This window comes from Podarcis melisellensis (genome assembly GCF_964234715.1).
Source record: "Podarcis melisellensis genome assembly, chromosome: 1".
Lineage (NCBI taxonomy): Eukaryota > Metazoa > Chordata > Lepidosauria > Squamata > Lacertidae > Podarcis > Podarcis melisellensis.
The window spans coordinates 20,945,413-20,971,210 of NC_138528.1; the positions used below are offsets into that span (position 1 = coordinate 20,945,413).

A 25,798-nucleotide genomic window follows, 5' to 3' on the forward strand; every position below is an offset into this window, starting at 1 on the left:
ATGTATTTATCTGGTGCCTAAAAGTTAGAAGGGTAGGCACCATTCAAGTGTCCCTTGGGATGTTGTTCTACAACCATAGTGCCGCCACCAAGAAGACAGTGTCACCAGTCTCCACCTTCCTCAACTCGGATGGGAAGGACACTTGGACCATGGCTTCCAATAAGGATCTCAAACAACTTCATATTTTATACAAGCATTTCCAAGCTACAACAGGATTCCATTAGCACAGGCAGTCTACACAGAGGCACTATTGTCTGCAATCCCTCCACTTCTTTAGGTGTACCAAAGAGCTTCTGCGTGTTCCATAGGCCTTTTCATCTTACAACACAGCATGGAGCACTATTGTTCAAGAATGACAAGTCCAAGGCCACACTAAGTGCCCAGAGCTAGCTGAACAGCTCCTTAAATAATGGGTTCTTTGGATCACATAAAACATGTAAGTGAAAGAGCAGGTGTTTGAACTGGGTGGAAGGAGTTCTCTTGGTGAAAGCTTAGGGTTTTGGAGGAGGAAATTAAAATTATACCTAAGGGTTTGTGAAAAGTCTAAAGTTTTCAAACTAAAACATTGTGTGTGTGTGTGTGTGTGTGTGTGTGTGTGTACGATTGCAAGCCCTTTTGAGTCAAAACCTGTCTCTGTCACTCCCTTGTTAAAAAAAATATAAATGTTTTGTAATCCGCCCTCAGCCCTGGATAGTATAAGCAAGCCTTAAATGCATACATAAATAAACCAGTAGACAAATTATTGACTGGAGACAACTATTGGAAACCAATAGCACTGATATCCCAGAATAATGCAATAAACATGCATTCATCTCATCAGGATAGCTAGCAGTTTTAATTTTCCATATATGGTTAAATAACTAAAATCTCATACAAATACACTAATTATAAAGAGTTACCAATACAGTGCTATTGGAGTATGTTATTCAGTCTGAAAAACATGTTTTCTGTTGTTGCCTTCTTTATTGAAGGTCTGACTCACAACTGTTAAAATCAATGGGAGCTTTGTCATTAGCAAGAATGGGATGTGGGTCACATTCAATTATTTTAAAGAAGATAAAAAACAACAATCAAAGTAAGACAAACTACACTTACTCTAACTTTTGGCAGGACTCTCCTTAGCGTCTCTGCAGGATTCTGTCGCATCAGAACTGGAAGACTTGCAACCACGCTTGTTCCTTGGATATCCTGACCAGAACTTATAAAAAAACACATTTGTTTTAAAGTATTTTGCAATGAGAACATCTTTAGCAAAAGACAAAAAAAATAAATTTTGCTCATATCTCTCTTGTTTAAACATTACAGTACATAAATTACACGTATTTAACGCTTTGAAATTTAATTTAAAAGTGCATGCAACACAAATCTTCATTTAATTAACTAGAAGTAGCATAACAATACACAACGAAAACATTCTACCTCCGATGTGATTGAAATGCATTCAGTAAAGTCACAATGTATCCTTAAAACACCATTTTAATTGCTTTGCCAAAACAGAAGCAACATTCAGCTGAGGCAAGAAACTGTTACAAGCCAATGAAAGTGTTATCATTTCCAGATGCGCAGCAAGTAGTATTTTTGCATCACCAATAAAGCAACTGCTAACTTGAAGGGGCTTGGTAAGAATGCAATCTCAACCCTGAAACCACAAGCAAGAGTAATCTGTAATAACCAGTTGTTATTGTTATTGTTAGTTAATAATAATAATAATAATAATAATACCACCCCAAACACCAGACTGGGTTGCCCCAGTCACTCTGAGCAGCTACCAAGATATATAAAAACCTAATAAAACATTAAACATTTAAAAGTTCCCTATACAGGGCTGCCTTCAGATGCCTTCTAAAGGTTGCATAGCTACTTAGCTCCTTGACATCTGATGAGAGGGCATTCCACAGGGTTGGTGCCACTATCAAGAAGGCCCTCTGCCTGGTTCCTTGTCATTTCACTTCTCACAGTGAAGGAACCGCCAGAAGGCCCTTGGAGCTGGATCTCAGTGACCAAAAAAAGTGAAGATGCTAAGTGCTTGGAAACAAATTATTGTAGCTCTGCTTTCAAAGTAAGATACTCCTCCTTCATCCACCAACCTTTTCATCCAGAGGGAGAAGAACCTGGAAAAGGTTCTTCTATATTCCTCCCCATAAAGCAGGGATTGAGAACCTGTGGCTCTCCAGGTGCTGTGGGACTGCAACTCCCATTATCTGTGACCACTGGCTATGCTTCCTGGCCTAATGGGAGCTGGAGTCCAGCAATATTTGTCCATTCTTGCCACAACAGCTCAGTTGGATTCCAGACCTTGTTGGAACAAGTTGTTAACATGGAGTTGTCCAAAGTCCGGCTCCTCCAGGCTAGTACTTGCTACTGACTGAGTGGCTGGTATGCTTTTGATTGTCTATGGCTTACATAGGAACAGAACATAGGCAGCTGCATAATACTGAATTAGAGTATTGGTCCATGTAGTTTAGTATAATCTGTGCTGACTGGGAATGCCTCTCCAGGGTCTCAGACAAGGAATCCCTTCCTAGCCCTACCTGGAGATGCCAAGGATGGAACCAAGCACTTTCTGCATGTAAAGCAAATGCTCTACCACTGAGCTATGGCCCTTCCCCTTTGCCTACTCCTGCTCCTTCCAGAATCTCTTCTCACCCATGGGATTCTCTACAGACAGGACAGGAGACAAATTTATAACATGAGCATGGGATGATATTTTAGGAGCTTCACAATAGCTGGTTCTGGCACTTGAGCCTTATGCTATATATGGGGGAAACTGTAACTTGAGTGCTGGGGAAATACCCTTAGTAGACAAATTTGAGATGAAAACCAACATTCAGTTACAGTGGTTCAGTTGCGGACTCCAATCTACACCCTGACATACAATCAGAATGGGTTTCTTCGGTAATAAGACAAGCTATTATGCAGAATATTGGATTTCACTAATTTAACTAATAGACAGAAATATAGATATACCGGTATATGTATGTATATGTATTAGACAACTCTCATACTGGGGAATCATTATCCTTGAATAATATAACATCTGTTATAAAAACTTTAGGGATATTCAACTGGGGTCCTTTTGAAGGGCTGGGGAGGGAAGAAAGATAAGGAACATAAGAATAAGCTCATTGCTTATTTGTAGTTGAAAGAGGCACATAACTCAAAAAACTCATAATTGAATGCACAATGTTCTAGATTCAAACCACAACATATATGGTTAAAGGGAATTCAGATAGTGTTACTAGAAAATACATCTGTCTGAGACCTTGAAGACAGTATACCCAGATGCACTAACTATCTGACTCACTATAAGGCACTTTCACATGTTCATGTTTCTGTCAATAAATTCACACAAATTAAAAAAAATAAAAGGGTCCAGATGGAAATGTTAAGTACACAGCGTCAGTCTCTCAAACTATAGCAAAGTTTTGAATTGCTTCCAAGATTTGTCTTTATGGGAAGTTCTTAATTCTGTACTAGATAAATCTTTTTCATATTAATCCTGCTTAAAAAAAAAAACCTTCATCACACGTTAACATGCTATACTATAATAAACACATATATGTGAATCCTTTTCCATGAACTTAACCAATAAAATGATGTGGCGGGGGGGGGGGATGGGAAGAGATTCATTCATTTTGGCACAAAGAGGAAGCCAGCATTTGTGTAAACTGAATGTTAACGCAAAAAAGTGGTGTGATGATATGCAATTCTAAAGAAAAATGAGGCCTTTCCTTTTTTAAAAAAAAAAAGCTCCAAGTGGCTGGCTTGCTGTCAATTTAAAATGAGAAGCAGAGGGTTTTTAACACCTACACAAGCTGTAATTTTCCAACTGTGGAAGATTTTTCTTTTATTTCTACTGAAATAGCTGAATTGGTGATCCTCTGCTCTTTAGCTATTCTGAATTAAAACCATCTATCATATTGTGGTCACTCCAGCAGTTTTAACACTGTAAGATGCATCAAAATACACATACACACTTTTTATTTCAATCAGGGGTTGCTGCAAATTCAGCATTGTCTAGAAACTGTCATTTTATTAAAAGCACTAACCACAGGAAAGCTCTCCCAAAACTTAAAGTCAACTTAACTATTCTGTCATTGTGTGAACAAACTTCACAATGCTAAGGTTTTCATGGAGGGAAAATCATTTCTACATTTTCAAATTTTTTTCTATAGAAGTTAAGCTATGTATATTGTGATATTAGATTACAAACAAGCAGGTGCTGCAACAAAATGTTGCAGTGCTCAATGCTGTTGCTCAGGATTTCAGCGCTTCATCCCATTCCCAGCTTCATCCCATTCCCAGCTTCCACACAGTTAGTTTGTCATCACCCCACCAACTACAAAAAAAAGCCCAATGGCAACACTAAGTCAGTATCCTGTAGCTACAGACTACAGTCTGATCTCTTAGGCATTTTGGGGAATGTGTGCCAAGCCCCCTAAATAACTTTTACCAACCTTGGGGCTCCCTTAAGACTGTTGATAGAGCCTGTGAAAAAGACTGAACTATAGTCCTAGAATGCTTGTATATATTATGGGAATGTTTGCCTTGCTTGTATGTCTTATTGCAACTTGAGTGGGGGTTACCAAGTTAACTATGCATTGTTCAAGTGGAAATCTGCTCTGCTAGTGGAATGGCAGAGTTGGGTGTTACCTTTTGTGCTGTTATATACATACAAGACTGCACAATATCTACACTCTTTGATTCCAGTAGGAAGATCTGCACAGTTGGACAAGTTCTGCTCCAGCTATTTCCATGCAAAAACCTCCTAGACAGAACAATCCAGTAGCCATGGGTATGCTTCTGCTATTGGTCTGTAAAGGAGTAGGCTGCGAGATCTACATGTACGTTATTGATTCTTCCCCTACACACCCACACACAGGAATAGATTGCGCCCAATAAATACAAAGCTCAACTTTTCTAGCTAGTTTAGAGCATGCTGAAGGTTGTAGAAGCTGGAGGATCCTGCTCTAGCACTGTTTCTGAAGTCAAGGCAGAGCGTTCTGCTCAAATAGACTTCAATATAATGACTGATGCAAACTCTGAATATGAGCTTATCTCAATGCCTTGCCTTCAGAAACATATTTAGAAACCTTTCTTATCACCATTACTAAGTGGATAAGCAGATTCATTAACAGTTTTGGATGCATGCCTCAGAAATAGTAAGGCTGCAGTTCTTAAATTACTTGGGAGCAACTCCAGTTGAATTCAGTGGGCCCTAATCTGTTCAAGCTGCGCATCATGAAACATAGTGGAACAAAGGATAGAAATGACAAGACTCTCCACAGTATATCAAAAAGTCATTTCACATGGCTGGGGGCAATATATATTCTTTGCAGTCTTCCAAATAACTTTTGAACAACCTGAAAGCTCATTGGAATCCTGACAATAACAGTATGATTATTTGTGTTAAAATATATATAAACTGCTTTAACATATGAAGAAATTCCAAAATGATGTACAAAAAAGGACAAACAATGCAGAAATATAAGATAAAATCAATTTAAAATACAACAATTCCACAAATCATAATAACCAGAGTCTCATTTAGCTACAGAGCTCAATCTGTCAAAGTTTTAATATTTATGTTGAGTTAATACACGTAGGAATGGCAACAAAATGTTGTGGTTTGGAGTGCTCCTGTTCAGCAAGAAATGTTCATGCCCTTTTGCAGGATACTCCATTTCACTACCATCTTAAGCCCACTAAGCATGGTTAGTCCTCACTGGGCTGTCTTTCACATCCTCTACCACTTTGGGCCTTTTTCTAAAGGGTTGTGCATGTGGTTTTTTGTACTTCTGCAAACCTTTGATACTTCCCTCTTATGCTGACACCTCCCTCTTGTTGATGGATAGGGCCATTCAGACTTCATAAGGATTCAGTTCACTATTGTTATAGATAAAATATAAAAAGCAAGCTCCTAATCCCTTGTGATTTAAAAGATACATTTAAATATGTGACTTACTTAAATAAGAAACCTCAAGATAAAATGGAGCCCAAATTCACCACGAATTATTAGCACTCAATATTCTGACCCACATAGTAAAAATTTCCATGAGTTACTGAAAGCTTTTCACAATTAAAGGTTACTATTATCAGAGTGCGATAGAATTAGTACAAGGCGTTCACAGAACAGGAACTTGCATATTCCTGAGAAAGATATGCAAATTACAGATTTCATGCAACTCAAGTGTGCATATTAACCGTGATTCTCCAACTCAAGATATATTTAGGAAACTGTCTTTAGCATCAAGCAAGTCCCTGTGACCAATACCAACTTTAAAAACCTATTTTCTTCCAAAACATGGGCACAACCAATCAATCATCTTTGTTAGGGCTCAAATAATCCTTGCCAAGTCTACTCAGAAGTCCTAAAAAGAAAGTATAATTTTTGCTTCAGAACTATTGTTTCTACTCATATGCAAAGAAACAATAATTTAATCAGCTGAGTGCATGACATGAGGTACAGCTTCTCAAGAACCACTGGTCAAGAAGGTTTTAGGATTTGGCAGAAGCCCCAATACACTTGCAGTGTTTCCCAAACTTAGGTCTCCAGCTGTTTTTGGACTACCACTCCCATCATCCCTAACTAACAGGACCAGTGGTCAGGGATGGTGGGAACTGTAGTCCAAAACCAGCTGGAGACTGAAATTTGGGAAACCCTGCACTAGAGGAATACCAGATATGACACCACAGTTATAGATATGCTAGCAGAGTCGTTCTGCTGGCTGAGCGGCTCCACCACCAAACATATATGCAAGGCAAAACAGGACAGAAACATAGATGGGTCATGGGCAGCACAGGAGAGGAGCACACATGTCATACCCAATACTCCTTCTGTCCATGGTTATATCTCGGTTGATGGCACAACTTGTTAGTGGCTACCCCTTGATTTTCTTTCCCACTGACCAATGGAAGATTTAAATTTATATACAGTCAGACCTACATCAACAACTGTTAAACCTATATTACAAAACAGGCTAGGGTACAACTTGGCATCCAGTGAAATGTGCATGGTATGGAAGGAACCAGTACAAGCCTCCAACCAGGTAGCCAGGAAGAGGACTTCAACAGCTTCCCAACACACACACACACACACCACTTTCCCCAAATCTCAGCTTGTTTTGTCATCTGGGCATATAAGAAGCTCAGTTTCAAAACAAGTAAACTTTGAACCGTGGGTTGTTAAATTAACCAGAATTTATTATAAACCACAAGCTGTGATGCACAGGACAAAGGAAGGCAAGATTCAGCAAAGCAAAAGCCAACTGAAGTCTTCCTTCTGTCTGGAGGAGAAAAGCGAGGGGGACCACAAGAGACTAAGGCTCGTGGTAACTCCTTCTTGCTTCTGCACATTTCACTAAAGTTTAACATGCTATATAAACTTGGTCAGTGGGTCAGGGATTGGACAGTTAAATACAGTATACTAGAGACAGAATTCATCTAGAACTGCCTTCTCAACAATAATGGCTGGTGGTTACAGTCAACTTTCCATCATCTCTAAAGGTAAGTTCTAAAGGATCCACTCCTATAGACTAAGTTGGAGTCCAGCTGATTTTATTTACAGTGGTACCTCGGGTTACATACACTTCAGGTTACATACGCTTCAGGTTACACACTCCACTAAGCCAGAAATAGTGCTTCAGGTTAAGAACTTTGCTTCAGGATAAGAACAGAAATCAGGCTCCGGCGGCGCGCTGGCAGCAGGAGACCGCATTAGCTAACGTGGTGCTTCAGGTTAAGAACAGTTTCAGGTTAAGTACAGACCTCCGGAACGAATTAAGTACTTAACTCGAAGTACCACTGTATTTCATAAAAAATTGTACACCACTTTATTGTATCATCATCAGCAACAACAACAAAGTGGTGTACAAATAGATAAAACAAGAAAATCAAGATCAATTTACAATAGAGTCGTACCTTGGAAGTCAAACAGAATCAATTCTGGAAGTCCGTTCAACTTCTAAAATGTTTGGAAACCAAAGCACGGCTTCTGATTGGATGCAGGAAGCTCCTGTAGCCAATGTGAAGCTGCAGAATCCCCACTGGACGTCTGGCTTCCAAAAATAGTTCGCAAACTGGGAGCCAAAACGTTTGAGAACTAAGCTGTTCGAAAACCAAGGTACAACTGTACTTTAAAATTTTCAGACCCAAAGGGTAAAGGGACACTGTAATACATATTGTGTTCTTTTCTAGAATAATGTTGACTTGCTAGATTGTCTCCTCCTTTTTTATTTATTAACCACCCAGTTTGTGAGCTCTTACTAGTTGGAACAGCTGACTGGATAAGGTAAAATAGAAAAATCTAACTTCTAACAGATTACAGGCAAATTACCTAGGCATGCAAATAGACAGAGATGAATCAGGCTCTTTTCTGATTAGCCCAAGTAGTAAAATTCAGGCTCTGCTGGAGTCAAATGGCATGGAGAATTGTAATCCAGTTGCTACTCCAATGACTCTAGAATATTAAAAGCAAGATGATGAAAAAGAATTTGAGGATATTGACAAATACAGAAGTGTAATTGGAGGTTTGCTTTATTTAGGAAACATATCCAGGCCTGACATATCAAATGCAACTGACAAACTTAGCAGAAAAATGTTCAAGCCAACACAACAATATTGGAATGCAATGAAACGTGTTTTAAGATACCTTAAAGGAACCATTTATCATACAGCGGTACCTCAGGTTATATATGCTTCAGGTTACATACACTTCAGGTTATAGACTCCGCTAACCCAGATACTACCTAAAACAAAACACTTAGATATACTCTATGCACATGTGAAATATTGCATTTTTAAAGTGTGGCTCAAGCTCAGATATTGTTCCACAGAGCTTATGCCTATACAGTGGTGCCTCGCAAGACGAAATTAATTCGTTCCGCAAGTCTCGTCTTGCGAGTTTTTCGTCTTGCGATGCACGGTTTTCCATAGGAATGCATTGAAAATCAATTAATGCGTTCCTATGGAAACCGCCTTCCCCCGACCTCTTCTGGCGGGCGGCATTTTAAAATCGCCCGGGACAGCCGAGGACTTCTCCGCTGTCCGGGGCGATTTAAAAGCCCCTGGGAAGGCAGGCAGGGGGGACAAAGACTTTTGCCCCCCGCCTGCCTTCAGAAGAGGTCCAGGACAGGCTTCGCGGACCTCTCCGCAAGCAGCGGGAGCGCTCCTTGCGGAGAGTTGGCAGCGCGCCCAGGCTTCGCGGCCCCGCCCCACCGCCCGGCTTTCCCGCCCCACCGCCCGGCTTCGGGACATCGTTCCGATGCCGGGCGGCGGGGGGAGGCGTTCCTGCCCCGCCGCCCGGCATCGGGAGGATGCCCCGATGCCAGGCGGCGGGGGGAGGCTTTCCCGCCCCGCCGCCCGGCATCGGGACGATGCCCCGAAGCCGGGCGGTGGGGGGAGGCGTTCCCGCCCCGCCGCCCGGCATCGGGACGATGCCCCGATGCCGGGCGGCGGGGGGAGGCTTTCCCGCCCCGCCGCCCGGCATCGGGACGATGCCCCGAAGCCGGGCGGCGGGGGGAGGCGTTCCCGCCCCGATGCCGGGCGGCGGGGGGAGGCTTTCCCGCCCCGCCGCTCGGCTTCGGGACATCGTTCCGATGCCGGGCGGCGGGGGGAGGCTTTCCCGCCCCGAAGCCGGGCGGCGGGGGGAGGCGTTCCCGCCTCGCCGCCCGGCATCGGGGCATCCTTCCGAAGCCCGGTGGCGGGAGGAGGTGTCCCCGCCCCGCCGCCAGGCTTCGGAGGAGGTCCGAGGACAGCGGGGAAGACGCGCTGCGCTTCCCCACTGTCCCGGAGATTTCCCTATGGGCTGTCGTCTTGCGAAGCAAGCCCATAGGGAAATTCGTTTTGCGAAGCACCTCCAAAACGGAAAACCCTTTCGTCTAGCGGGTTTTTCGTCTTGCGAGGCGTTCGTCTTGCGGGGCACCACTGTAGATATTTTTACAAAGCATTTGACTGCTGTAAAATTTCAAATGCTGACTATGGTATTGGGATTTACTGAATAAAAGGGGGGGGGTAATACCAGGTGTTCACGGCAGAATTTCAAGTCAGGAGGGCTGTTGGAATATTCTAGAAGAAACTTGTAAATGGCCTTGAACAAGTTGCTAGGCAACGGAAAATTTCCCCAGGAACAGGTGTCCTTATCAGGGCATGAGATCAACTAAGTTGGGGTCAGTGTAAACGAGTATGTGAGTGAGTCAGCATTAGGTCTCTGGCCGGATGGCTAAAAGGAGGAAAAGATTATGTTTCTTTATTTGTTTTGTTCTTTATTGATGACCAATGTAAAGTTTTGCAAATAATAAAGACTCTGAGCCAAATGGTGTTTATTCCTGTACAGTGGACGCTCGGGCTGCGAACGTGATCCATGCGGGAGACACATTCACAACCCACAGCGTTTGCAACCCGCAGCGCTGCGTCTGCGCACACATGGGTTGTGATTCGGTGCTTCTGTGCATGCACGGCCGCCGAAACCCAGAAGTAACCTGTTCCGGTACTTCGGGGTTTCAGCAGGTCCGTAACCCCAAAAAACGCAACCTGAAGCATCTGTAACCCGAGATATGACTGTAATGGGAATTTCACTAAGAGATAGCTGGAATGCTGCTGCTGCTATAAAGAAGTAGAAGGTGCAGGGAAACTTTTATGTAAAAAGAACTCTGCTGCAGAAATAAATGAAAACCCAAGAGTAGATGCTCACACACCAACAGTGCATACAGATATGAGGCATATGAAGTCACACACACACACACACACACACACACACTACACAATATGAATTTTAATTAAGGGAAATGTATACAAATGCATCACCAAGTTTTTTTGCCCAAATAGTATTTGGGTTAAATACATAGATATTTGTAGTTATATGTACAGTCTTCATCAGAGGTCTGGGTGGGGCACAATACATAAGCTGCAATACAGAAGTACATAAACACACTAATAACCATCAGAACAATAAATCAGTATAAATATCTGCACTGTTAAGGGATATATGTGTTGGGAAGCCCAGATTGCAGTAAGCTTCCCCTGATATTATGGATTCAGTCAAGGACAAGCATAGCACACACATATGGAGGTTTTTATGCTCTGGAGCACAAGTAACTCATGGGAAACAAAACACATGTATAAATCTCCTTTTCCCTGCTATTCAACTTAACACTCTCACATTGGTAGGAAAACAAGGAATAAGGCCACTAGGACTCTTCTGCATATATCCATGCACTGTGCCTATGTTCAACTGGAACAAGCTCTGTATTTCTGTTTACTTACTCTGGTTTGGAAACTAATATAGGAAGCAGCTTATAAGTTCTCATTAAATTCTAAAAGGTATTAGGAAGGTCATGGTTAAATAAAGCAAGCATATCTTTCCTTCGGATATCTGACACTGATGAAAACTTAGCTTTGCTCCATAATATCTGAAACTAGTGGTTCTGTTTTTGTTTTGTTTTTTGTGGGGTTTTTTTTGCAAATAACGGCTCAAATGCACAGACACTGTAGCTTGCTAATGGTGATTCAGCAGATTACATAACAGAAAAGTTTTTGGACAACTAGAAGCATTTGAGTCATAATGTACATTTCATATCTAGTTTATTTAATTCACATACCTATGAACAAAGTATTTAACACGATCAAATTATTTCCTACCAGGTCAATCACTTGTGACTGCAAAATGCAAATGGCAAGAATACCAAAAGATGGACATTTATTTGTTCCATTCAGTTTGTACCAATGGTGTCAAGCTACAATGCCTCATACTGATTCGTATTATGGATTTTTCCTATACAAAACACTTACTCTGATTCACATCCACTGTAAAACAACACAGAGGCTACAATGATCACCACAAAGGGTCAAGTGGATAAACCAAAAGTGGTGGAAGCTCATCCAGGAACATAAATTAATAGCCAGGTTTAAGAACTAATGTGGATATGAATACTTATGGAAGTCAAACCACAAATGTGTGAAAATGTCTGACTATATTACAAAGAAAAACTAGAGACTTCAAGAACAGGTGAAGACTTCTTTTGAAGAAACAGCTTTGAAAATTAGCACAATGGGCTCCTTCTGTACTTAAAAAAAGAAATCTCTTGTACAAATCAAAAGCATGACTGTGCTCACTGTTTGCCTGCTTTGGTTTTCAGGTCAGAGTAGTGTTTCAATTGAAATGCTGAGCTAAATGGATACTCTGATTCAGAAAGGCTCTGCTTATGTTCTTGTGGCAATGAACAATAAATGAAAGGTAAAACGCAGGGCAAGGGATCCAGAGTGTCCTACTGTCTTCAAAGGAAATGTTTTGCTGAAAGTATGTAGAATATTACTCTCCAATGCTTGATAAGGCCCACAACCACTTTTAAAGCATCTCTCTTTCCTCCCGCCACAATTCCTCTTCCTTAGGTTAATCATTCCAATTCTTAACATACTACCGTACCATACTTAACATACTATTTTTCCGTGATGCCCCCGTGTATAAGATGCCCCCTATTTTTGGGGACACAAAATTAAGAAAATGGGGGGAGATTGGCCTGAGTTGTTGAGCTTTTTGGGGGGTGGCCAAAAGTTGTTCAGCTTTTTTTAGGAGGAATTGTCAAAAATCGCTCACTCGCCTGACCTACGCTACCACTTGCACACGTCACAAAGGCCACCTATCGTCTGTCCCCACAACACCAGAAGCCGCCAATCACCTGCCCTAGAGCTGCAGTGACAGCCAGTCAACAACAGCCCTTGTCACAGACACCAATAACATGCCAAATATCCGCTTGACAATTTCTGGCTCATGACACAAACCAATCCCAACTTCCAAATATGCACTATTCATGTATAAGAAGACACCCAATTTTGGGCATAATTTTTTAATAAAAAATGCTCAGCTTATACACAGAAAAGTATGGTATATGATATCCATGCCCTGGCTGACACTCTACCGAATTTCTAACCACTGCAGTAGCCCAGGAGTTGAACATATGTTAGACACTTTAACAAAACTGAGAATCACATCATGTGAAGTCTCCAGCAAGCACCCAGTTGTGGCAAAGACCCTTAGCTTACCCTCTCATGTGTATATATTGCTATGAGGCTTTTTTGCTTTTTAAGATTTTTACTAAATCTTAGATAAAGATATTTCATAAAGACCATATTTCATAAAGACACTGCAGTGTCTGCTGTGCCTAATTTCTGAAGGAACCACAAACCTGGCTGAGTGCCAAGACCCCTGGAATCTCACACCACTTGACAAAGATTGTAGCAGCCTGTAACAATACTGTATCAAGAACTATTATAGAAATTGAATTGGGAGTGCTGGGGTTTACTGTACTTTATGTACAACCTCTTCAATGATACCATGTTCTTTGAATAATCATCGCTACTATACTCTTTGTTTCACCTATTAGAATTTAAGAACCACATTCTTTAAGACATGATATGTCTAATATTCATTCACCCATTAGCTGAGAAGACTCAGCATATGGCATCAGTGATTAGTCAACATCAACTTCCCTTCCAGGTTTTCAGTTCTCCATCTCCAGAGTGCACTAGTTGCCAAGACAAAAAAGAACTGCAGATACATTTCATTGCCTTTGTGGCAGCAACCCAACTGCCAATTTCAGTGCTGATAGCAGAGAGTTATAACATCAGTTTCAACCAGTGTGAATTGTTACTAATCTGTTGTTAGCATTTTGTTATCAAAATTTTAGGAGATTACAATGTTACAAGTTTGACATTGCTTTGGGCATAGTTGCCACTTCTGATTGTGCTTACATTCTCTACACAAAGAGATTAGAAACACCCATAGAAGATATGCATATGAATAATAATAATAATAATAATACAGGTGCCAGGAAAAAAGTTCCAGCTAGCATGGAGCAATTGCACAATAATCTCCCCCCCCCCCCTTGTGCTGCCTACATTAATTCCACTTATCCCCAGTCTGTTATGGCTAGCAGAGATCAATACAGGGGTCAACATAAGTTTTTGAGTTCATGGCAATCTGAGCAGGCATACCTAACACTCAAGAAATTATCGGTCTACAAGCATCTTAGAACATTCTGAGCAATGGAAAGCAGGTGCTAGTCACATTTCACCCTTTGTTTACACAATGCCATAGTACTCCTGCAAGCACCAAACTGCAATCTACATAAACTGGACAAAGAAGGTGGGGTAGGCTTGCTGTGTTATTTAACCAAGCCACAGGGTGCTATAGCAATCTACAATGTCTATTAAGGTCTTAACCCAATTCACTCTTTCCTCGATATGGTTTTACAAAACAGAACTTTTCAAACAGTGAGTCTCCCTAGGATAGTTTGAGCCCAGGAAAGAGCGGAGCCCATACTATTCCTCTGACACAGCTCACACTTGGCCCCAGGTAAACAGACTGGCAGGAGGACAGCAGCCATTTAAAATGTGCAGAAATAGCACACCATGCAGCTGTTCTAGTTGTGGGTGTCTGGTGGCATAAATGAGCACCTCCTCTTATAAAAACAAACATCACCTATTTCTAAACTTAAAAGCCCCAAACAGTGTAATCTTTCCTCATAGGGGAGTTGCTAGGTTTATGATACAGTGGTACTTCGGGTTACATATGCTTCAGGTTACATACGCCTCAGGTTACAGACTCCGCTAACCCAGAAATATTACCTCGGGTTATGAACTTTGCTTCAGGATGAGAACAGAAATTGTGCTCCGGCGGCGCAGCAGCAGCAGGAAGCCCCATTAGCTAAAGTGGTGCTTCAGGTTAAAAACAGTTTCAGGTTAAGAACAGACCTCCAGAACAAATTAAGTTCTTAACCTGAGGTACCACTGTACTCTGTAAATGATAGTATGCACTAATGGTGCTGTAGTGAAAACACAAAGCCCAAAAGAAGAATCTCATCATTTCTGGTCGTCTGACTTGGCCCAAGTGAGACACTGAGGGAGGTCAAAAGACATCCTTCTTTCTCAGTAGTGGCCCCAAGAGCCTGGGAAGCCCATTTGTCAGACTCACGTGTCTTCTTTCAGAGACACAGGTGAAAAGGTGTTGTTGTTACTATTTTTATATTAATATCACCACTACTATTCACAAGGCTTTGTGAATTGGGCTTTTTGCAAGCTTCTTCTTCTTCCTTATTTTTTACCCGTTATGAACTTCTAATGTTTTATTAAGCTTTGATTGTTGTTGTTTTTTAAGTTGTTCATGTCAATAAAAAAAAAGAAATCTGAAGCCAATCTGGCAACTCTCCACACTTTGCTGGGAAAGTCCACCTCCCACTTCGACAGCTAGAAGACCTTTAGAACAAAAGATCTCACCTTACTTACATTCTCTATCTCAGTTGTCTGGAACCAAAACTAACGCACTCTATACACTTAGTTTAATTTGCTGCTGTTCTCATTAAGATATCTAGTTACAAACTGGCCTTTACCTGCCACAAAGCTTGTGTCTGAATTATTTAATGGGCTAATTCTACACAGGTTTCCTACTACTTCTGCTTTAAAGAAGGGAGTCCTTACATTTCAATGGTTTATTTAATTTACCATTAGATAGTCAACATGATTAGCCCACTGTTGTTTAACTATGATTAAATAAAAACAAGAATTGGCTGCATGCTACTGTAGCTATGTATCATAGTAACCTTGTTTACCAAGATCAGCTTGCTCAGTCCAAGTTTCTTATTCCTTTGTTTTCTGACGAAAGAACTGCCAGCAAGAATGGAATAATTCAGACAAATGGCTATTTTGAGACATTGCCAAATCAAGTGTATGCCGGTAACCTCTTTCTTTCTTTTTCAGAGTTTATTTCACCAAGTTCAAGCTTTAATTGCTGTTTGCCAACAGAAAACTCCCCCACTCACAATCTTAAAATTAAAGAAATGCTATAAACATAAGGAAATATATCTCCCGTCTAGAAAAGCTTTAGCTACACAGGACTAGAAATAGTGGAAAGCATTTCCTTAATGGCAAGCTGACATGCTGTTTCCTTCTTACTGAAGAAGTAATTGGAAATCACCAACAAGCTTGTGTGGGTGTTCATCCTTCCGCTCCTGACTTTGAAGCTAGAAGCCCTTTTCACACATTAAATGGAAGGAAAGGGATGCACCATCCCTCCTTTTGATCTCCATATTCAGGAGAAGGTAAGGATAAAGCCTACAAGTTTACAACTTGCACATGTGTAGTCTCTCTCTGCATTATCAGGTGTCCTCAAAAAGGAAAGGACCCTAACTGTGCATACAGTTCTAAGTTTTTAGACACTACTTGGACCTTCCACTAAATTAATGTAGGATAAGGTCATGGGCAATGGGTACGATACCTGGAACATACCGTATTTTTCGCCCCATAGGACGCACCGGCCCATAGGACGCACCATGTTTTTTTTGGGGGGGGGGAAATAAAGAAGAAAAATTTTATTTCCCCCCCCCCAGGCACTTGTGGGCCGGCAGCGGGGAAAAGCGCTCTTCTCCCCGCTGCCCGCCTGCAGACCAGGTACGGGGACAGCGGGAAGATGCGCTGCGCCTCCCAGCTGTCCCTGGAGCTTGCGGGGCAGGCAGCGGGGAGAAACGCTCTTCTCCCCGCTGCCCGCCTGCAGATCAGGTCCGGGGACAGCAGGAGGACGCGCTGCGCCTCCCGGCTGGCGCTGCAGCTCTCCTGAAGCCTGGAGAGCGAGAGGGGTCGGTGCGCACCGACCCCTCTCGCTCTCCAGGCTTCAGCGAAAGCCTGCATTCGCCCCATAGGACGCACACACATTTCTCCTTCATTTTTGGAGGGGAAAAGGTGCGTCCTATAGGGCGAAAAATACGGTACATGCAATCGTAATCAGAAAAATTCTAAAGACTCAAACATGCAAAAATAGCACACACTGCAGAACTTCCTGGATTGTACCCCTTTGAACTACAGGTAAGGGAGGGAGATCTCATGTTTTAAACATTCTGAAAGCCAGTACAGTGGTACCTTGGATTACAGATGCTTCAGGTTACATACGCTTCAGGTTACAGACTCCACTAACCCAGAAATAGTACTTTGGGTTAAGAACTTCGTTTCAGGATGAGAACAGAAATTGTGCTCCGGCAGCATGGCAGCATCAGGAGGCCACCTGAGCTAAAGTGGTACCTCAGGTTAAGAACAGTTTCAGGTTAGGAACGGACCTCTAGAACGAATTAAGTTCTTAACCTGAGGTACCATTGTATAGCAAACATAGTGCTGTACTTGGACCAGGAAAGTCAGAATTCAAATCCACACTCAATTGTGACCTTGAATCAGGCACTGGTCCTTATCCTACTTACTTCACAAGGTGGCTGATAATACAATAGGGTAATACGATCTACACTAGTGAAGCTTCTAGGCCTTTAACTAAAAGCTTCCTGCTTGTAGGGTCTTCTCATTTTATTGCTTCCTGTTCCATGTGAGAATAGCAATTAATACCCCTTGGTTGTCTTCAACTCCTGATGAGGCTTTAATGATCTATTCCTTTCATCACTTTTTCTTTCTTTTATAAAGTTTGCTGTAAAATAAAATAAAAAAGAAATGTAATAATTAAAGCCCCCACCCTAATTCATCAGTTCCCTCAGCCCCTCTGTACAAGAAGCAATAAAAGAGGTAGAACCTACACTGATTAATCTATTAATAAACATTGTGGGGAATTTGCTTGCAGGTAAACATAGGAGGATCTTGGTCATGAGATGCAGCACTGCATACAATGTAACATTTATTGTTCCATCATGTCCTACAGTTTTTGCCTGCAAAAGTTCAACTGAGGTATAAAATGCTATCATGAATGGAGCTGTCTGCAGATCAATGTGAAAGGCGTATCTAGAGTAGGCTAGGTTTGTGATAATGTACAAAATTTACATACTGCTTGAATGCAAACAGAATCTCTAAGCAGTTTACAACACACACACACACCACTGGCGGCACCCTGCCCACCCCCACCATCACCAGTGGAGAAGCAGCAGCTTGAGATCTCCAGGTGGAATGACAGACGGACACAAGAATGAGAAGCTGGCAACTATTTACAGTTGGACTCATGCACACTAATCAAGAGCTCTGTGACTCAGAGCCTTTTCAAGTACACATGGGACTCTTTCATGAACACAGTCTGCACATGCAAACCTGACAACTCCGTTAAAGATGGGTCAGCACTTCAAAGAAGGGAATGCTCCAGCTAGGGCAATGCATTTTAATGGTGCACTTTGTGTACCTCAAATTGCTTGGTCTGAGTTGTCCTGCTTATACTGTTACGGGGAAAACTGTGATTCAGGCGTGACGTACAGCAGAGGCAAAAGTATGAATAAATCACTGCTGTGTGTGTCATATTTCAGATAAATGTGCAATCCACAAAATTGCACATTTTATGTCACCGTGAGGGAATAATTTTAAGAAACCATTTTATACCCAACAAGCTGATCTAACAGCATGCACAGATTGTGCTATAATTGTACAAACCAACATACAGCAAACTTGCATCTGCTTTTATCAACAACTTACTTTTCCCACATCACCCTTATGTGCAGTAAAATGGTACAAAGATAGAAAGTTTATGTGCACTGCTTTGTCATCTTACAAATATGGGTTGACTAGATCCAAGCAAACTGTAGTAGCTGGTGAAGCTGCCATGTGATTACTTCACAAATGATTATCACAAAATCTGCCTAAAGTGGAATGATCTGTAGTTCATTCAATATGAGTGAGGTTAATGTAAATGAATACTAGGATGAAACAACCACACCGTACTTCCCTGCATGCCAAACTTTGCAAAGTTTCACACAATCCAAATTCTTGGGAAGACAATTTGTTCATTTAAATCTTCAACACTGAAAACATGTATGTTCATGACTCAAATCTTAATTTAAAGTGATGTAAACTGGTGCAACTTCTTTAAGGATTTTCAAAAACATAGGTAAGAAACCTCAGGACCAGGGACTGAATGTGGCCCTTCAGCTCTCAAAAAACTCTTCAGGCCACTTTCCCAAGCCACACCCCTACTCAGGCCACATACACACACCCTGCTCCATGCTCTCCTCAAATGAAGACGTTCAAGTTACAGAATATTTTGAGCCTATTCCAAACATTAGCTATTTCATGTCTCTCTGTGTGTTTTTATTTATCAAAAAATTTAACTGTTGATAACGTCTGCTACCTTCTGACAAAGTCAAAGAGCACCATTCTCTCAGTTCTTCCCAAAATACCACCTGACAGGACCATTTTAATGTCTTATTGTCCGCCCATTCTCTGAGTTGCCACTTTTCTGGACCTTAGCTAAATAATGGGATCACTAGTTAAGTTTAGGATCCCCTCCCCACCCACATTATTTCAGCCTTTTGAACTGTCTCCATTGCCCAGGATCAGGTTCTCAGAAGTAACAGCTACACCAGTGTTTCCCAACCGGTGTTCCGCGGCACACTAGTGTGCCGCCGGACGTTGCCTAGTGTGCCGTGGGAGGGAGGTGGGCGAGTCGGGCTAATCCTCCGACGAGCTCCACCTCCAGACCCATTGCTCAAATCCTTTAACCCAGGAGGGCGGGGGGGGGGGAGAAAGAGAAAAAAGAAAGGGTGGGAAAAAAGAAGGGGAAGAGAAAATATTTTTTTTAAAAAAGGAAAGAGAGGGGAAAAAGCGAGGGATGGAGGAAGGGGAATAAACAGAAGGGGAGGACAATGAAGAGGGGCGGGGCTTGGCAGGCAGCAGATAACTGGGGAGGGGGGCGCGGCTGGCGGCGGCTCAAGGCAGGAAGGGAGGAGCTGCCTCGCGGAGAGTCTTGGGCTGCAGAGATTTCCCGTTCAGGAGCGCGGGAAGCCACGCCGTGGATGGGAATCTCCTCCTCCTCTTCCTCCTCCTCCTCCAGGAGAGAGGGTGGTCCGCCCCACTGAGTCGGGCGTGCTCAAGCGTGGGAGCCTATAGTTAGAGCTCAGCTCCTTTTCTTGCCTTCCCCGCCCCCCCACGGAGCACATTTTCCTCGCCCCCCCAACCCCCGCATGTAGAATAGAAGCCCTCCAGCCTCCACGGTGCACAAACTCTCCCCTCTGCAACGAAGCGCTTTGTTGCATATCTTTGGTGAGGTTTTTAGGCAGTCTTGGTGCACCTTAAATCAGCGCTAATTGCGCCTGGACGTAGTATTTACTTCCGAGTAGGCCCCCTTCTCCCCCCCCCCCGGTAGCACCTGACGTTGCTATTCGTATCATCAGGTTTGTTTGTTGATAATTTAATTGTTTTAAAAGCATCATGCTAAAGAGCTCTCTCCCACCCCCAGACCCTTGGGCAAAACAGAAACACACACATACACAAACACAGAGATTGAGCCCTGCAGGTTTTATGAAATGAATGGATTCTGAATGCCTGTTTCAGTGGCTTGTCCGCCTTAGGCTGCTGGGCCAGACACCTGTTACACGGTGCAGTCCGTAAGCTGTGAGCGCTGCTACCTGCCGCCGAGACCACGTAACGACAGTCTTGAAAGACCTACATTGGCTCCCAGTACCTTTCCGAACACAATTCAAAGTGTTGGTGCTGACCTTTAAAGCCCTAAGCGGTTTCGGTCCAGTATACCTGAAGTAGCGTCTCCGCCACCATCGTTCAGCCCAGACACTGAGATCCAGTGCCAAGGGCCTTCTGGCAATTCCCGCACTGTGAAAAGTGAGGTTACAGGGAACCAGGCAGAGGGCCTTCTCAGTAGTGGCGCCCGCCCTGTGGAATGCCCTCCCATCAGACATCAAAGAGATAACCATTACCTTCTATGCTGTTACTATTTTTTTATTTTTTTTTACATAAGTAAAAAGTGACCTTTCCCCATCTGGCATGGTGGTGTGCCTCGAGATTTTTTTCATGAAACAAGTGTGCCTTTGCCCAAAAAAGGTTGGGAAACACTGAGCTACACCATATCAAGCTAAGCTGCCATGTTTTCTTTCTTATTAGGTGTTAGCCATAGATCAGAGACAGCTTTCTTACAGCATAAATGAATCATTTAAGGTGACTTTGCTTTCTTGCCACAGCTGATTCATACTCAGCTTTTTAAAAGGTGCTGCACTTATATTAACACAGCAATGAAAAAATGGTGGTAAGTGGTTATTTACTGAATAGGCCCAGGTCTCATTTAAGCCACTGGAAAGGTTTCATATGTGTAGATCATAAAGGTAAAGGTAAAGGGACCCCTGACCATTAGGTCCAGTCATGGCCAACTCTGGAGTTGCGGCGCTCATCTTGCTTTATTGGCCGAGGGAGACAGCGTACAGCTTCCGGGTCATGTGGCCAGCATGACTAAGCCGCTTCTGGCGAACCAGGGCAGCGCATGGAAACGCCGTTTACCTTCGTGTCGGAGTGGTACCTATTTATCTACTTGCACTTTTGCTTTCGAACTGCTAGGTTGGCATACACACACTCAAATAATTAATGAAACAAATATCTAATTTATCATTTTTGGAACTTAATTTTTACACAGTCATGCATATCCTGGAACAGATCCTTGCCTAAGCCATGTTGAAATCAATAAAAAATTGATTTTTTCAGGTGTATCTGAAGAAGCGTGCATGCACACGAAAGCTTATACCCAGAACAAACTTAGTTGGTCTCTAAGGTGCTACTGGACAATTTTTTATTTTTAAAATTTAATTTATTTTGACTGCGTCAGACCAACACGGCTACCTACCTGAATCTAGAATGATGTTGAAATCAGTGAGACTTAAGTGACTTACTACCAACATTTTCTTGATTTCAGTGGAACTCTTGGTGTAACTACTTTTCCCTTCGATCAGGGCCCCTCACCACTTTCATACACTAAAATTCCAGTATTCTGATCTCAGCCAACAAAATGGTTTCACCTTCTAACTTAACTGTCAGTTTTACTGCATTTTATTGTAATTCACCATTTTCCAAAATTAAGATTGCTGTGTTTTATTTCTTTATGTGTATCTTAATGACACACACAGGGACAGGGCTCAGCTGGTAAAACTTCCAGTAAGAGAATTAACATCCTTCCACAGCTGGAAAAGAAAATCACAGTACAAAAACATCTACAGTGTAACAGTTAAGGATGAGCATTAAGGAATGCCCAAGAGCTGAACTGCACACTTAAAAATATATGAAAAAAGAAAATATAATACTCTTCGTGGATCAGTCCAACGGTATACAAAAACCAAAGGTACTAGCAGAGTTCTGCTTCTCCTATCATTCACTGCTACCCCTCAGCATCTTAAATTTTAGAGATATCAGGAGAATAAGGACGTATTGCCCTGACCACCATAAAACCTATTAAATTTACATTATATGCAAAAAAATTAATAGTTTGACTAGTAGTAAAGACATGTTAAACAAAATGCTTTTTTCTAAAAAAAAATTAAGCACATCACAAGTGAGGGTGACATTAAAAGGGTACTTAATGTGCTGCTAAAACAGTTTTCAACCTGTCAATCACAAATAAAAGGAGATAAGAATAAACCTATATAAAAACAATATACTCAACATGCAGAATAAATTTCTATTCTTATCTATCCATATATTATTTCCCCTACTTGTTTTTTCTTCTCATGGTCCAAAATACAAATATATATACAAAAGCATCCCACACACAATGATAATGAACTCATTCGCCAAGTGTCAAGCCTCATGTAGCCAAAATGGCACCATTCACACATAGGATGGAGGAAGCAGCAGGCTTGGGGAGCCTCAAGACTGAGGATGTAATCTTTAAAAATTAGGGTGAGGAGGCCCTGGGGGTGGGAGAAACATCCAAATTTAGCATGCTCAATGTCCACAGAATACTGAGTGTCCTTTAAGAGTGTGGTTAGAAATTCTGGGCTCAGTGATGCCAGAATGAAGTATCCTGAAAAATCTGGCTGGCTGGCATCCTGAACACGAGCACTTTACAATGCAATATTTTGCTGTAGGTCCCATGTGTGCATTTGTGTTCATGTACGCATACACATACACACCCCACTACTACTTAAACTGGAAGAAGTAGCAACATCTCACTGCACGCCATAATCTTGAAACAGATACTTAATGAAAACAATAGGAAGGATTTTACTGTTTACAATTATCAGTGGAATTTCAGGACAAGCAACGCTGAGCCAGTGACTCATCCATTGCTTGATATCAGTGCAAAGCTTCCTGATCCAAAAGCTCGGCTGCATCAGTACGAGCAACATTTTCTCTGCTCTTCCTCCCAGAGCTAACTATTTCATCTGAATGCCTGCATGACAGCATAACTAATACTTTCAGTACTGTGTACATGGCATCCATATGGGTCCTTCACTCTCTCCTCCCCCTTCTCTGGTTCAAGTGTATATGTTCTGAAGCAATAATTAATTTCTCTTCAGTGCAAAAAGTTACAATTACAACAAACATAAAATATCATGGGTGTTTAAAATGAAAGGCTGTCCCTGACTTATTACAAACTCAAGATCTGGTAGAATCTGCGAGAAGGTGACCCAAGGGACAAAAATATTGACAGCTCGATAGCCAGCGTTACAAACTTCCAGAAGTGTTGCAGTGGGTATTTTGCGACACGTTTGCTATTTCTGCCATAAATGCATTTCCAAATGCCATGCAAAGGCATATCTATATGTGCTTCTAAATTCAATACATTTGGTTCAGCATCAAGATTGTAGATGTTTTTGAATGCCACGTCTTAAAGAGGAAATGCACCCTCTGTCCATTGTCTTACTCTGGGGCAACTAGGCTGGCTATCAGGAATAGTTGGTCCCTGTTTTCCATTTGTACCCTTCTCCTGGATCCTTTCCCTTGTACGTAAAACTTTTCCAGCTTTTGATGAATACTTTGTAATTGCTGTAGAAACCCTGACAGCACTTGTTACACACAACCATTCATGAAAGCTACCTTTGTGAAAGAGTAACAAGGCTTCCCTTGCCAAGATCCCCACCCCCATCAGCTTCCCTCAGGTGATCACATTTTCTCTTCAAACGAAAGCCTCAAAGTGCATGAGGAACAAGATCCTTCCTCACTGAAGGGTCGAGAGAAGAAATTTGGCTTACATATTTGGACCATTTGGTACATGAGATGGATGGCATGATCCTAGGCAATAAAATGTATGACTAGATAAATGCACTCGTTCATTTTTACCATGAGTGGCAGCTCTAATGACTCCTCACAAGGATAATGAGCAGCAAACAGTTTCTCCCCCAATCTTTAATAAGAATACATAATACCCCAAGAGGCATAACCCATTGGTTATGTTATTCTTTGAAAGTGTAAGGCCTTGGTTTTAAAGGGGAGGGGAGAATGCAATACAGGAGGCGGAGGAGTATTGAGCATCAAAAAGTAATGTCCTGAGGCTCTCCCAAGTCAGAAGCTAAGCCCCAAGAGGCAAGACCTATTAGAGCTTATGTTCGAATTAGGTGGTCTGAGAGGCTAAAGTGGCTTTTCCAAATACATATGGAACAGGATAACAAAGCAAAAGCAACGGAGATCAAATTCAAGAACAACAGGAAAATATCATAGTCTATGTACTTTCCCTTGTAAGAACTTCTGTACTGGGGGGAAAATGATATTTAGAATGTTACCTTACCACATGCTCACATCATTGTAACATTAGTAATCATAAGGGTTGAATGCAATTGCATGTTGAACTGCTTTTCAGAGGCGGATAATAAAGCCTAAAATGAAGTACAGCACTTGTATAGCACAGTGACTAAGCAATGAATCAGAAGGTTCCACATTCAAATCTCACCTCAGTTGCCAATATTATCTCCGTTTCTGTCCCCATTCCTATCCCTAGTATTATGCATGAGGATAATAACACTGATCTACCCCACAGAGTTGATGAAAGGATGACAAGAGTATGTGAGAACATTTTGAGTATATACAGTGGTACCTCGGGTTACAGACACTTCAAGTTACAGACGCTTCAGTTACAGACTCCACTAACCCAGAAATAGTACTTTGGGTTAAGAACTTTGCTTCAGGATGAGAACAGAAATTGTGTGGCAGTGGCGCGGCGGCAGCAGGAGGCCCCATTAGCTAAAGTGGTACCTCGTGTTAAGAACAGTTTCAGGTTTAGAATGGACCTCCAGAACAAATTAAGTTCTTAACCAGAGGTACCACTGTATAGCTACTATTATGAACATATTTTGATCGGTTAAAGAAAAAAGGCAAAAAGGATAGCAGTAAGCTATAAGTATGAACTAGGAGAAACTGCAAGGAGTAAGCAGGACAAGCAAAATGCTGGACAAAAATGGGAAAATCAGAAGTCACCTTAACTTGCAAGAAAATTTGGTATGTGTTGATCATGTGCAAATAAACTGCAAAGGCAGGACACACAAGCACAATGCTTTCTTTTGAGGCAAACAAGGGAAAGATTGCCAAATTTTGGCACAAAAAGAATAGGGCAAAAAGTATTCCAATTGAAATATCCCAGGGCAAGTTCATTACCTATCTTTAGGCACCAGGCGAAAACATTTCTCTATAACCAGTTCTTTGGCTAAGTAACATTCAGCGACCTTTTACATGTGTTTGAGAGAGGGGTATTATTGGTTTGTTTTTGCTATTGCTTTTCTATGTATTTTGCCTTTTTGTGTTGTGAACCGCCCTGTGATCTTCAGATGAAGGGTGGTATAAATTTAATAAATAAAATGTAAAATAATTAATAATGTCTGCAATGCTCTCAGGAATATATTTTAGAAATAGCTGTCTTTTTATTATTATTACAGATTCATTTTCATATAAGATTTTTCTCTCTTCCATCCAACCCCCCAATTTGGATATTTCAAATTAATTTTCCTTAACATTTTGGCTGTCAATTGAGTATTTTTCTTTGTACATTTTGTATACCCTGTGTATGCCTTTGTACATTTTGTATACCCTGTGTATACCCTGTGCATGCTTTCTGTGTTGTTTCTAATAA

General features: G+C 41.8%; 1 protein-coding gene across 2 annotated transcripts in view; it reads right to left on the minus strand.

Annotated features, from left to right (window-relative positions):
• The window catches only part of PPP4R4 (protein phosphatase 4 regulatory subunit 4), a 79,868-nt gene that overhangs the window by 47,404 nt on the left and 6,666 nt on the right, over nucleotides 1–25,798 (minus strand). For both annotated transcript variants that reach the window (XM_081910251.1, XM_081910252.1), the window contains exon 3: nucleotides 1,096–1,198. In XM_081910251.1, coding sequence (XP_081766377.1) covers nucleotides 1,096–1,198 — 103 coding nt within the window. The remainder of the gene's footprint in view (nucleotides 1–1,095; nucleotides 1,199–25,798) is intronic.